The sequence below is a fragment of the Neophocaena asiaeorientalis genome, unplaced genomic scaffold (genome assembly GCF_003031525.2).
Source record: "Neophocaena asiaeorientalis asiaeorientalis breed wild unplaced genomic scaffold, Neophocaena_asiaeorientalis_V1.1 scaffold76, whole genome shotgun sequence".
NCBI lineage: Eukaryota > Metazoa > Chordata > Mammalia > Artiodactyla > Phocoenidae > Neophocaena > Neophocaena asiaeorientalis.
The window spans coordinates 2923759-2936896 of record NW_020173668.1 but is presented as its reverse complement, the minus strand read 5'-3'; the positions used below and the strand labels follow the sequence as shown (position 1 = coordinate 2936896).

Genomic DNA, 13138 nt, shown 5'->3' with positions numbered 1-13138 from the left:
GCCTGGCTACACGTCAGTCCCAATAGTTTAGACACTAGGCCAGGCCAGTGTGAGACACAAGGCAGAGGGACCCTTCTCAGCTCCACTGTGGGACCCCCACAGGGGCCTGTTCTGGCCCCCTATCCCCTGCTCTGCTCGGGCCCTGCTCAGGCCATCTGGTCCTTGGACTCCTGGGTGAAGGAGGAAGGCCCACCCTTCTCTGGCCCCAACACTCCCCAGAGAGTCCTCCAGCTGAGCTGCCTGACCTCAAAGTAGCTGCTTTTGCTCCTTTAGGGCCTCTCTGGCTCCAGGCCCTGGAGCCCAATCCTTGATTGTTGTTAAGTTTCTCTGACCTCCACTGAAGCTCAGCATCCTCCCCAGTGCTCTAGGCTTACACTTAGACCCCTTTAGAAACAGGCCTGTAACTGGGGTCACACACCAGCTCATTTCCTGCCAGCTGCTCTTAAGTCTTGACCAATGAAGTGTTTGTTTCCAGACACAAACCAGGGGCAGTGAAGGGAGCTCTATTCTGAGTTGCCTCTGGGATCTCTCATGCCATCCCCACACCTTAGGCTTCATATCAAGTCCTTGGCAAAAGACTTGTACACTGAAAATGACAAACCATTGCTGAAAGAAATTGAAGAAGGCACAAATAGAGGGAAAGACATCCCATGTTCATGTATTGGAAGACTTAATATCATTAAATATCCATACTATCCAAAGTGACCTACAGATTAAATACAATCCCTATCAAAATCCCAGTGGCATTCTTTTAGAAATAAAACTATCCTAAAAGTCATATGGAATCTCAAAGGACCCCAAATAGCCAAAACAATCTTGAGAGAGAAGAGTAAAGCTGGAAGCATCACACTTCCTGATTTCAAAACGTATTATAAAGCTACAGTAATCAAAACAGTATGGAACTGGCAAAAAGACAGACAGACATACAGGGACTTCACTGGTGGTCCAGTGGGTAAGACACTGCGCTATCAATGCAGGGGGCCCAGGTTCGATCCCTGGTCAGGGAACTAGATCCCACATGCATGCCACAACTAAGAGTTCGCATGCCACAACTAAAAGATCCCACATGCCACAATGAAAATCCTGCGTGCCACAACTAAGACCCAGTGCAACCAAAATCAATTAATTAATTAATTAATTAAAAAGACAGCCAGACCAATGGACCAGAATGGAGAGCCCAAAAATACACCCTCACATATTTGATTGAATGATTTTCAACAAGGATATCAAGAACACACAATGGGGAATGATAGTCTCTTCAACAAATGGTGTTAGGAAAACTGTATATTCATATACAAAAGAATGAATTTGGACCCTTACCTTATACCATATACAAAAATTAACTCAAAATGGAAACCTAAAAGTAAGACCTGAAACTATAAAACTCCTAGAAGAAAACATCAAGGAAAACCCTCATGACATTGTAACAAGCAAAGATTCCTTGAATATGACACCAAAAAAAGATAACAAGAGCAAAAAATAGACAAATAGGACTACATTAAACTTAAAAACTTCTGGGGAACAAAGGAAATAATCAACAAAGTAAAAAGATAACTTACAGAATGGGGGAAAATATTTGCAAGCCATATGTCAGATAACAGGTTAATTAATATCCAGGATGTATAAAGAACTACAACTCAACAAAATAAAAATAACCCACTTAAAAATGAGCAAAGGATTTGAATAGACATTTCTCCAAAGTAGATTACACAAATGGCCAAGAAGCATATGAAAAGATGCTCAACATCACTAATTATCAGTGAAATGCAAATTAAAAAGAAAAAGACACAAGATATCACCTCACTTTCATTAGGATGGTTACTATCAAAAAAAATTAAAACAGAAAATAACAAGTATTGGTGAGAATGTGGAGAAATTGGAACCCTTGTGCACTGTTGGTGGGAATGTAAAATGGTGCATCCACTATGGAATAGTATGGAGGTTCCTCAAAATTTTTTAAATAGAACTGCCATATAACCCAGCAATCCCACTTCTGGGTATACATCGAAAATAATTGAGGGGACTTCCCTGGCTGTCCAGTGGTTAAGACTCCGTGCTTCCACTGCAGGGGACATGAGTTCGATCCCTGGTCGGGGAATTAAGATCCCACATGCCATGCTGTGCGGCCAAAAAATTCTTTAAAAAAGAAGAGAAAAAAATTAAAAATAGGATCTTGAAGAGATAGTATCACTCCCATGTTCATTACAGCTTTATTCACATTAGCCAAGATCTAGAAGCAACCTAAATGCCCATTGACAGATGAAAGGATAAAGAAAATGTTGTATATACATACAATGGAATATCATTCAGCCTTCCAAAAAAAGGAAATTCTGTCATATGCTACAACATGGATGAACCTTGAGGATATTATGTTAAGTGAAATTAGCCAGTCACAAAAGGGCAAGTACTGCATGATTCCACTTAATATGAGGTAACTAAAGTAATCAAACTCATAGAAACAGAAAGTAGAATGGTGGTTGCCAGGGCCTGAGAGGTGGGGAATGGGGAGTTGCTGTTCAGTGACTATAGAGGTTCAGTCCTGTAAGATGAAAAAGCTCTAGAGATCGGCTGTACAACAATGTGCACTTAAACTTTATGAAGAGAGTAAATTGATGTGTGTATTTTATCACAATTATATATAGATAATGTGAATGAGTTCTTCACCATTCAGTCAAGGTAGCATTGTGACTCCCCAGGACAGGCAAAGGGTGTTCTTTACTCTTTTTTTGGCTATATTGGGTCTTCTCTACAATGCGCGGGCTTCTCCTTGCGGTGGCTTCTCTTGCTGCAGAGCACAGGCTCTAGGCACACGGGCTTCAGTAGTTGTGGCATGTGGGCTCAGTATTTGTAGCTCACAGGCTCTAGAGCACAGGCTCAGTAGTTGTGGCGCACTGGCTTAGTTGCTCCACGGCATGTGGGATCTTCCCAGACCAGGTCTCGAACCCGTGTCCCCTGCATTGGCAGGCGGATTCTTAACCACTGTGCCACCAGGGAAGTCCCTGTTCTTTACATTTTTAACTAGAGAAGGGTTGCTGTGAAGGAGAGATGGTAAAGAAGACTAGTGTGCTACCTTGACTGCAAGCCCATTCTGAGGCAGGTCACTTTTAGAAGGTTGAGGATCTGTAATGGATTCCAATAAAACTGTCTATGCCTGTGCATCTTTAGAAAAACCTTAAACCCTAGGGGTAAGCTGCCCTGGGTTGAAAACCATTGATCCAGAGCACACAGGCTGGATTTCCTGCCCCGTTTCTCTTGGGGGTATGTGCTGTCTTTCTATGGCAGGGGAGAAACATAGAAGCTGTCATTGTCCCCTACACCAGGCACAAGTCCCAACTCTGGCCTTCCACACCCCTCTTTCTTTGCAACCCACTTTCTCATCCCATAAACTTCTCTGTGTATTAGAACAATCTGTACATGAGAATTCAGTATCTCTGTGCTATTCATGACTCAAGACTGAGGGTTGCAGCGCCTCTCTCATGGAATTTCAGTGAGGACAAAATGGGATACACTGTGTGCCCAGAAGTTGAATGTGAGTTGAGCTTGGTCTGGGAGGGCCCAGAGGTGATGACACGTGTGGCCTTTGGCCCTTTATGGAGGAGGGAAGTAGGTGCTGACCCGGGGCTGACAGCACCAGCTAGGACCCAGAGTTCTACTTCTTTCTTGCTCTGCCCTCTCGGTGAGATTTCCCCTTGCCACCCCCTTGCACCGGGGCCCATGGCAAAGATCACCAAGGCATGAGGAAGTTCCAAGGAGTGGAAAGGTTTTAATGAACATCACAAAGGGACTTGGTGAGGGGGACACAAACTCCAAATCCAGCCTTTGTTGCCCATTTCAGTGGCTCAGGAGGGAGGGGGCTCAACCCTGTTTCCAGACCCAGAGGCAGCTGGAGGGCAATCCCTGGAAGTCTCCTCTACCCAGCAGAGGGGCTGAGGGAAAGGGGAGAGAGGAGTCTCTGCTGGTGTTGCCAGGAACAGGGAGACCTGAAGCAGCAAGCTGACCTCTAAGGTCAGGAGAGACCCGGAATCAGGCAGGAACATCAGAGGTCAGAAGGGTAGATAACAGGTGAGGAAACTCTTGGGTCCCCATACAGCACTGTCACAGAGGGGCCCCAGGGTCTGCTGGCTCCAGGGACTGAGACCCTCAGGGAGACACCCCCAGACTGAGACACTCACAAAGAGGCCCTGACATCCCCCCTTGCCCCGTTCAGCAATTGTCAGGAGAAGGTCTAGAGGGAGAAGAGAGGACAGGGGTCTGGGTGGGCAGAGGAGGGAGCCTAGGAAGAGCATGGGGGAGGGGACGGTGGGAGGGTCCTCTAGCTGCTGCTCTGCTGCTCCTGCTGGCGGATAAGGTTGGCGATGGGACTAGTGATGCCGCCTATCAAGATCCAGTACTCGTCGAAGCTGATGCGCCCGTCGTGGTTGGCGTCCAGGTTCTGGATGAGCTTATCAGCAGCCCTTCGGTTCCCGGTATCCTGGCGAGGAACTGAGGGTCAGCAATACTGAGGTGGCAGCTCTACAGAGGCCCCAGCAAGGACCCTAGGCAGAGTCCAGGGTCTGGCCTGGGCTGCTGCTGCCCTTGGAAGATGGGAACAGAGCCCTCACTGGCTCAGGCCTGGGCACCCTGAGGACAGAGGGCTGGGCGGTGTGGAGACCCCTGGTTTTGGGGGGATAACTCTGAAAGGACAGAAGCGGAGGTGGGGAAGGAAACCCAGAGAGGGCAAGAGCTTCAGGAGCTGGGTGGGGTAGGGGCACGGAGAGGCCAGGCCCTTGGGTGGGGGGACCTCACCGTCAGCATATGGTTGAGCTCCTTCTGAAGCATCTTCCGGAAGCTGCTTTTGCTGATCTTATCCTTGGCCAGGCTGTGCTTGGACACATATTTGTAGAAGTTTTCCACCAGGACGACCACCGCCTTCTCCAGCTCTGTGTAGGAGTCCGCCATCTCACAGCCTCACACCTCGCAGGGCCTGGGTGCCAGGATGAGGGGAGGTGAGGAGACGCCACAGGCCACACCTGCTCCTTCGCCTCTCTGCCCCTGTCCACCCGCTGGGCCCACCCCCTGGGCCTCTGGCCCCCCAGGCTGGCTGGTCCTCAGGAGGAAGTAAGCAGGGAAAGGGGAACCCAGGGTGGGCCTGGAATGAGAACTATGTGTCTCCTCTCATCCAGGTGCTCTCCAGCTGAACAGCCTCAACGGGTTTTCCAGGCACTTCCCCAGCCCCAGGCACTGAACTTGTCAGAGCCCCAGAGAGAACAAGAGGCTCCTGGGAGGAGGATGAGAGCCGGTGCCCATCCTTCCGCCTTCTCCATACCTGGCCCACCCAGAGGCCCTGGCCCGGGGACAAGCACAGCTAGAAACTGCTAGGACGGGCCACGTCCCCCACCCCCAGGGCTGGCCGAGACCCCTGCCCCAGGCAACAAAGCAGGAGGCGGGGACCTAGGCTCTCCTCAGTCCTTTCCGCCAGGCTCCAGGACAGTGCGTCCCGGGTCTCAGGCCATGGCTGCCCTTCTCTGATAAAGGATGATGTCCCGATCCATCAAGTGAGGCTTTGTGCAGGCCCCCAGCCAGCCCCGGCTAGCCTAACCTCCCTCATGCCCACCCCAAAATATACAGCAGGATACAAGGGCCCCTCCCCACCCCATTACCTAAGGAGGAGCCCAGAGGTTCAGCCCCAGCTGGAGACAGCTGAAGATGGAGCCTCCACAGCCAGCCAGAGGCTACACACAACAGCCCCCTGCTCCAGGACAAAAGGCACTCACATTGCAAGCGGATACAGCCTACTGAATAACAGGATATGAGGGGAACAGGCGGATCTCCTCTGTGAGTCGCCGCCCATGCCCAGAGCCCCCCCAAGTGAACCCTGGCAAATGAGCCTCCCTTCCCGCCCCCAAGCCCAGGAATGAGTTGCAGCTGCCTTGCCCATCGGGTCTTGGCAAGGGAAGGTGGACACCGCCACCAGGGCATCCCATGGTTCGATAATGGAAGGGAAGTCTGCTTCCCCGAGCCCCACCGCAGCCCCTGCCCCTGCCACCTGCTTTCTAATCCTCCTCCTGACCATCCATCCCTCCTCCTGTGCCCATTGCCCTGCCCTCTCCACCTAGCTGAATCCTGCCCAAACCGCACCTCCAGGGAAGACTGCCCTGACCCTTGCCCTCTGGTCCTCCTCCCCTGACTCCCACAGACTCTCAGCCAGCCTTGGCTGGGCCCACTAGCTGCTGTGACTGCAGTCTCTTCCTGGATCATCTCTCCCCAGACACCAGAACTTCCTTGAAGCAAGGATAGTGTTTCTTATATGCAGCCATTGTGTTAGGACTGGGAGACTTTGGGACCAAGTGAGTCCCAAAAATTCTGGATATACAACTTAAAAAAATTTTTAAATCCTGGATATACAACCTCCCTGCTTTTAATCTCTGCATCTTCTCTCACCCACGTGGCTTGGCCCAATGCTTTGCTCAAGGTAGATGCTCTATAAATATTCCACCTCCTGCCAGCCCTGATACCAGGTATCCAAGGCCCCTGACCACTCTTCGAAGATTTTTCTTTTACTAAACTTCTTCTGGAGAAAGGGTGAGACCCAGAAGGACTAAGCCAGGATGGAGGAAGGAAGGAGAGTTGAGAGGGAGAGGGGTCAGTTTAGGGCAACTCTAACCAGGAATCCTACCCTTCTCTCCCCTGCCTTGTCCACCTGACCGCTCTGGTCTGTGGCCGAAAGAATGAAGTATGGAACCAGGACTGTAGGAAACCATTTTCTTTTTCCAGTACTCTTTATTTATTGTGTGTAATTGTGCGGTTCAATGTTTATACCTTTGTAAGACTTTCATACAAATGCTCTAACATTCACAAATGAGGACAAAAATGTTTCAATCCATGAACTGTCTGCCCTGCTGCCCTTGGGTGGGCAGTTGCCCAGGCCTACGACCAGTATTCCTGGGGATTCCGAAAGCTGCACCCGTGTCGGCAAGGACTGTGTCATGCCCTACTCCCAACCAGCCTTGGGAGTGGGGAGAAAGTTCAGAGAATCCCCCACTTTCACCATCCCAGACCTTGTTCCCCAAGTGAGGAATCCTGTGGGAAATAGTCAGGGAGAGGAAAGGATAATAAATGGGTTTGGGGGGCAGTGTGTCTCTGTCCCTCTCGCCACTGGCCGAGCACTCCCCTCCCACCACCTGCCATCTTGGAGCCCAGTCCTGCCCTTCCTTGATACCATGCCTCAGCCTCTACCTGGCAAGACACAGGTGAGCTCCCAGGAGACATCTCAGCACCTGCTGTCAGGTACACAGTCACCCCAGAGAGCTGCGCTTCAGCTCCCAGGCCTCCCAGTAGTCCCCACCCCACCTTCTTCTGATCAATTGGACAATGCTGGAGTTAACAATTTGGACAAATGCTTTTCTGAAGCTTCTTCTGAAGGAAAAGAAGAGTCAGGTGTCATTACCCTTTCTCCCTCCCTTCCCTGGGGGTCAGGAGACAGGCTCTGCCACCACACCCATGCCAAGGTCACCTGCCCCTCCTGCCTGCTCAGTCCTCCCACCAAACCAGGCCAGAGGGTCCCCAGGCATGTGGTTGGGGGGAGGGGAGGTGGTGGGCCATCCCGTCAGCCCCTCCCTGGGAAGGGTGGGGCAGGAGGTAACTCCTGCATTGACTTTGCCACAGGTTGATCCTGGCCTGAGGGGGAGGGAGGAGGTGGACAGTACACTGGAGCCTTCCAAAACAATGAGAATGGAGGGACTCAGCCTCCAAAGGACCCTCTCACCTGGGCCCCCAACCCTCCTGCAATGTTCACTGTCTCCTCCTTGGCTGATTCATCACTGAGCAACCAAGAGGCCCCCACCCTGCCCACCTCAGCCCAGCTGGCTGACTTCTCCAAAAGCCCAAATTGCCCTGACACCATGCTCCTGGGTCTCAGCCACTCCAGCCTCACCCTCCCACCCCCAGGTGCTGGGCCCCACCCCTCCAAGTGCCTCCTCTTCACCCTCCATCTCTTCAACTCCCCAGTCCCTTTCCGTGTGGAGCCCTGAACATCCACCACACCCTCTAAAACTCACCTCCTCTTCCCACCTCCACACACACTTCTTGAGTCTTAAATTGTTCCCAAGTGTTGGGATATGTCCCTGGACTCCTATCCCTCCTAGTCACCTCTCCTCTAGAGCCTAGGCCACTCTCAAGCCTCAATTTGGCATTCTCTGCATTCCTTTCATCTACCTTGAATTTGTTCACTCATTTATCCACCATTCACTCGCTTACTCTCTCCTTCATTTCCTACTTAATTCACTCATTTGCCCCAGCTGCCTGCTATACACAGGGAAGGCTGCAATCTACACTGGGCTGGTAATGCTTTACTCAATTTGCAAGGTTGTTTCAAATTAACCTCTCCAGCCTCTCCAGCTCCATTCTCTGTTCCCTCTTCTCCTGCTCTTTTCCCAGTTCCAGAGGCTACTATCTCACACAAGTGTCCCTGCCTACCCCCCAGCCCCACCCTCACAGGACTCACTGCATCTAATCCACACAAATGTACACAATCACAATGAGCAAGGAATTCTGCCATTTCTGATACCCTCTGCTTGGGTGACCCATCTACCTCCAAACTCTTCTGCTTTCAGAATACGTAGCTGGAGGAAGAAGACTATTCCTCAGAAATTTCTTTCCAAACAAGTGAAGTTGGAGGAGTTTGGTGTGGACACCACACACACACACACACACACACACACACACACACACACACACACACACACCTGCCCCAGGCCTCACCAACACCCAGAGAGCTCTTTTCTAGTTGATGGGGAAAGTCTGAGCTCCTGAGCTCCTGCTCACCGGCACTCCAGGGCTCCGTCGTGGGTCTCTAAGCACACCAGCCCTCATTCCCTCCGACCTGGGCCAGGCAGGGCAAATGTTCTACAGGGCAGGGGACTCCACCAAGCAAAGCAAGTCAAGCCAGAACCTGCCTGGGTCTTGAGGTAGAGGAGAAGCTGCCCAGTTTCTGGGCCCCTCTCCTGGAGTTCAGGCTCCAGGGGGGCCTCACCCAGGTTCCTCCTGGGCCCCATCGTCCCTCCCAAGAAACAGCTCCCAGAACACTTGGGGCCAGTGTCCGGCACCTACCTGAGTCGAGAGAAGCAACCCAGGCCCCTGCCTCCCCTCCTCGGGCTGCTCTCAGGCTCCCTGGGCCCTCCCTGGCTTCTCCTGGACCCCATCACCTCTCCCAGACACAGCGCCCAGCGAGGCCTGTGTCCAGGGTCTGGCTACTCCCCAACCTCCACCAAACACATCTGCCCTTTTTCTGCTGGGGAAAATCAGAGCAGCTGAGAGCAAAGCTTCTGAACACTCTGCCCGGTGGCCCAGCCCTGGGAGAGGAACCCGGTCAGCTGCTGGGCTGGGGAGGGGGTCTTGCCACCCCATCCACTCATCTGAAGGCCTCTCCAACCCCCAAGTCCACCGGAACGCTCCATTCCCGTACTGGCCTTTTGGGAAAGTTAACAATTGACGAAATCTTCCTGCTCAGTCTCTGCAGGCCCCCCTCCTCAGGCCCCCTTCACTGCCCCTTGTCCGGGCCTCCCAAGCCTGCAGGGCCCCTCCGGCAGCCCCAGACCTCCCAGGACGGGCCTGGGGTGCTCACCTACCTTCTTGGTCCACCTCCTCTCCTGCGGGGCTCTGAGACCTGGGCTCTGGCACTGCCAAGTAGCTACGAGCTCAGCCAGCCAGGACTCCTCCCCGCTGCACTCCCAGAATCTGTCCCACTCCCTCCCAGCCCTGCCTGGCGCAGCTGGCTCAGTGGGGAGGTAAGGTCTGAGCTCCCTCTTGACTTGGCCCTGGGGTTGGGCCCATGTTAAAGGGATACACACCTTTTTAACACCCTTCTGCCCCCACCCCAGAGGGAGTGGTGCAAGCTGGCGCTCCCCCAACCCCACCCTCCTAACCCTGCAGGGCCTGAACAGAATTTACAACTTTGAGAAAGGAAGGGAAAGACTGTCACCTGCCCTTCTCACCTGGGTCACTGGGAGCCCCGTTTCAGGGACCCCTAACAGGCAAGTTCAGTTAGTATTCCAGGCCAGCCTGGCTGGCCGCTTAAATCTCCTTGCTGTTGGGATTTCCGTGGGCTACAGTCAAAAGGGCCCAGAGCGTGGTTCCTTGCCTTCCACCTCCAGTGCACCCGTCCCTAGGACCTCTTGTGTGCAGCAGCGGATCCCTCTGGAAACACCCTTCCACCCCTTCTCCAAGATACCCAAGGAGATTGGCCAGTTTGATGTCCCAGAGGCAACAGCTGACGCCAGAAGGGACCCATCCCCCCACTCCAGTGACTTCTGCTCACTGGCCTCTCACTCTGTGTCAGGCTCTCTGCTAAGTGCTTTACATCTTGTGTCCCATCCCCATTTTACAGATGAGGAAACTGATACTCTGAGAATACGCCCCAAGTTCCAAAGATAGTACGTGGCAGAGCTGGGATTCAAACCCAGGTTGGTCAGCCTGTTTCTCGGCCTCACATTTCCCCTGCTACCAGTCAGCCAGGCTCACCTGGGTTCATATTCTTCTCCCCACATGTGCACACACGCCCGCCTCTCCTGTCAGAGGGCCAGGTCACTGGCAAAGTACAGCCTGTCCCTCAGAGAGAACCAGGTCTTCCACCTTTTAGGCCTTTTGCCATCCTCAACCCAAATCCACGGGGGAAAGTGAGGCCCCTATTTGCCTCCACTGCCGACCACTGCAGTCCCACAGGTACCGTGCCACCCAGTGATTCTGCCATTCACCCCAACACCTCCTCACCCACGGACACTTGGGGTGGGGATGGGGTTCAGTCAAGACAACGTCTTTCATTTTTTCCATCTTCTTTATTAATCAAATGATACAAAACAACTATCATTCTGTAAATGCCCAAGCACCCAGCTGGTCCTCTCACTTCCAAAACTCACCCTCCTCAGCCTCTCCCCCACCCTGCTCTCTCTCTTCCCCTGCCCTAAGCCAGGGAGACAGGGTCCTGAGAGGAGGCTGGGGCAGAGCTGGGGGCAGGGAGGGACAGCACTGGACAGACGGTTGGGGTTGGGGAAGAGATTAGGAGGGGTAGGTTCGTAGAGACCCTTTTTAGTACCGAATATCCATTCCTCCTTCCACCCCCTTCAAATCAGTTCCCATAGCTCAGCTCCTCTTTGCCCTTCCACCACTACTAAATGACTTGGCCCTTACAGCATCCTCAACCCTCCAGCAGCCCTCCAATACATCCCTGGCCCCAGCCACCCCCTGAGCCTCCCCCAGGTGGGGACCCCTGGACCCATTAGCCCCACGGAGCTCCCAGGGATGAAGTACACAGAGGCCCCAGGAAGGGCCATGATGAACCTGAACGTTGCAGAGGTGAGACAGGTGGGGCTGGGGAATAGTGCGGGGGTGGTGGAGAGAGGAGTTTTATTTCCAGGCCCCCCAGGCTCTGGAGGCCCCCTTTCCCCAATATCCCCCCGCCGCCGAATTCCAGGGGAAGGTTTTCAACTCCCCCGGACAGGGCTCTCCAGCTTCACACTCTTGGCTGCTTCTCCAATCAGCTCCCAGAAAGTCCCGAACTCCAGTTTAGAGTCTTTACAGCTGCCCAAGTTGGCAATTTTCTCTTCCAGCCCACAGTTGTTCTGAAAGGAGGGAAGACACCACAGCTCAGCCAAGCAGCACCTTCCAATCTTCCCACTCCGCCCTACCCAGGGGCAGAAAGCAGGTCCTGAGCCTACCTGGCACTGACAAGGGGAAGGGCTGGGGTTTGCCAGTGCCAGGGGCCTTGGCAGTGTGGGTGGGGTCTTGGAGTACTTGCTTGGGAAGTCAGGGTACTGTCTGGGGCGGGGTCCACTCCCTCAATACCGGCATGAGGTGGGGCAGCTGCTGGGTGACCAGGTCCCGTAGCTCGGAGGGGGTCAGCGTCTCCTTCCCACCCTCCACCGAATACTGGTGGAAGTTCTTGATCAGGGTCTCGATGGCCCTCTCCACGTCACTGAATTCCTGGGCATCCTGAGGGCAAGGGACATGGCCCATGTTGCAGAGGTCCCACCCATCCTATGACACCCCGTTTCCCCAGGAGCCCGGCAGAGCCAACAGGGCAGAAGACAGCTGGCAGGAACGTGGGCCCTCGCCCACTCCAGAGCCCAGCATCCAGCCCCTTTGCCCCCACTGTCCTCTGCCCTGAGCCATGTGTCGGGCAAGGCTTCCTCCCCACCTCCCCCCAGCCTCCAGGCAGGGCAGGTCCCAGCATGAGACCCAGGCGTCCTCTTCCAGGGAGGGCCCATCTGCATCACCCTATGTAGGCACCAGAGAGGGTTCAGGTCTCACAGGCAGGGTCTGGAGTGCAGAGCAAGGCCAAGGTGAGGGGGCAGAAGTCAGTGAGGGACATAGACGCTCAGGGTGAAGGAGGGGAGAGTGGGAAGAGAAAGGCCAGGAATGAATGGGCCCACCTGCACGTTGGCTGACCCACACTGTCCCATGGTGCTTGGTCCTTTGGTGAGAGTGTTGTCGTCCTACAGCCGGCCCCAGAGGAGCTGATGTCTCATGATCTGCTCAGAGGAGGGGGGAGGCTGAGCTAAGGAGAGAACTCAGCATTTCTTTCTCAACTATCCCCTTTGGCTGCACCCCAGATATTCTGTGCCTCACCCAGGGGGTCAGAGCCAACTCCACACAAGCCCCATCCCTGCCCAGGCTCCCGGAGCTAAGGTCACAGCCCCCAAGCCAACCTATTTAGAGGGAATTCCTTGAGCCTCACCTTAGCCTCCTTCCTCCCATCCCTTCCAACCCCCCACCCCTGTTCCATACACACACACACACACACACACACACACACACACACACACACCAGCCTCCAGGGCCTGGTCCCCCAGACCCTCCCCTGGCAGACTAGGGTAGGATAGGTTAAGCATGCCTTCTGGACCGGGGACAGCCCATTTTGGGTGAAAAGCCCTGGGACTCCTTACCTGCTGGCAGCCGCTGAGACAGGACTGGAAGAGCCAGTGCACCTGAGCTCAGCTCTTATACCTGGGGGAAGGGAGGGGAGGCAGGGGGCTGGGCCTCATCCCGAAGCCAGCCCTGCTCCTGCAGCCGCCTGGGCTGTGAGCCAGCCCAGCGGGGGCCCCACCTCCATTGGCCGCAGCTCCGAGATCCCGCCCCGCACCCGGGCCACGAGGAGGGAACCATG

At 53.9% G+C, this 13138-nt stretch overlaps 2 protein-coding genes and 1 non-coding gene across 4 annotated transcripts; 1 reads left to right on the top strand and 2 right to left on the bottom strand.

Moving 5' to 3' along the window:
• The first annotated feature begins 934 nt into the window (after positions 1-934).
• Positions 935-1007, top strand: TRNAD-AUC (transfer RNA aspartic acid (anticodon AUC)). Its single transcript has one exon. It is a non-coding gene; the product is annotated as a tRNA-Asp (tRNA).
• Positions 1008-3739: 2732 nt separating this feature from the next.
• On the bottom strand, positions 3740-9767 carry S100A16 (S100 calcium binding protein A16). Of its 2 annotated transcripts, none has more exons than XM_024748238.1 (3): positions 9606-9767; positions 4786-4963; positions 3740-4471 (listed from the first exon to the last, which is right to left on the bottom strand). In XM_024748238.1, exons 2-3 carry the CDS (start codon positions 4936-4938, stop codon positions 4313-4315), a joined length of 312 nt encoding a protein of 103 aa, XP_024604006.1. In that variant the 5' UTR covers positions 4939-4963; positions 9606-9767; the 3' UTR covers positions 3740-4312. The 2 variants fall into 2 exon arrangements, with proteins under 2 accessions (XP_024604006.1, XP_024604005.1); XM_024748237.1 differs by lacking the exon at positions 9606-9767 and adding an exon at positions 5640-5754.
• A 1034-nt stretch (positions 9768-10801) lies between these two features.
• Positions 10802-13003, bottom strand: S100A14 (S100 calcium binding protein A14). Its single transcript, XM_024748248.1, has 4 exons — positions 12918-13003; positions 12405-12503; positions 11818-11964; positions 10802-11594 (listed from the first exon to the last, which is right to left on the bottom strand). Exons 2-4 carry the CDS (start codon positions 12432-12434, stop codon positions 11457-11459), a joined length of 315 nt encoding a protein of 104 aa, XP_024604016.1. The 5' UTR covers positions 12435-12503; positions 12918-13003; the 3' UTR covers positions 10802-11456.
• Positions 13004-13138: the final 135 nt, after the last annotated feature.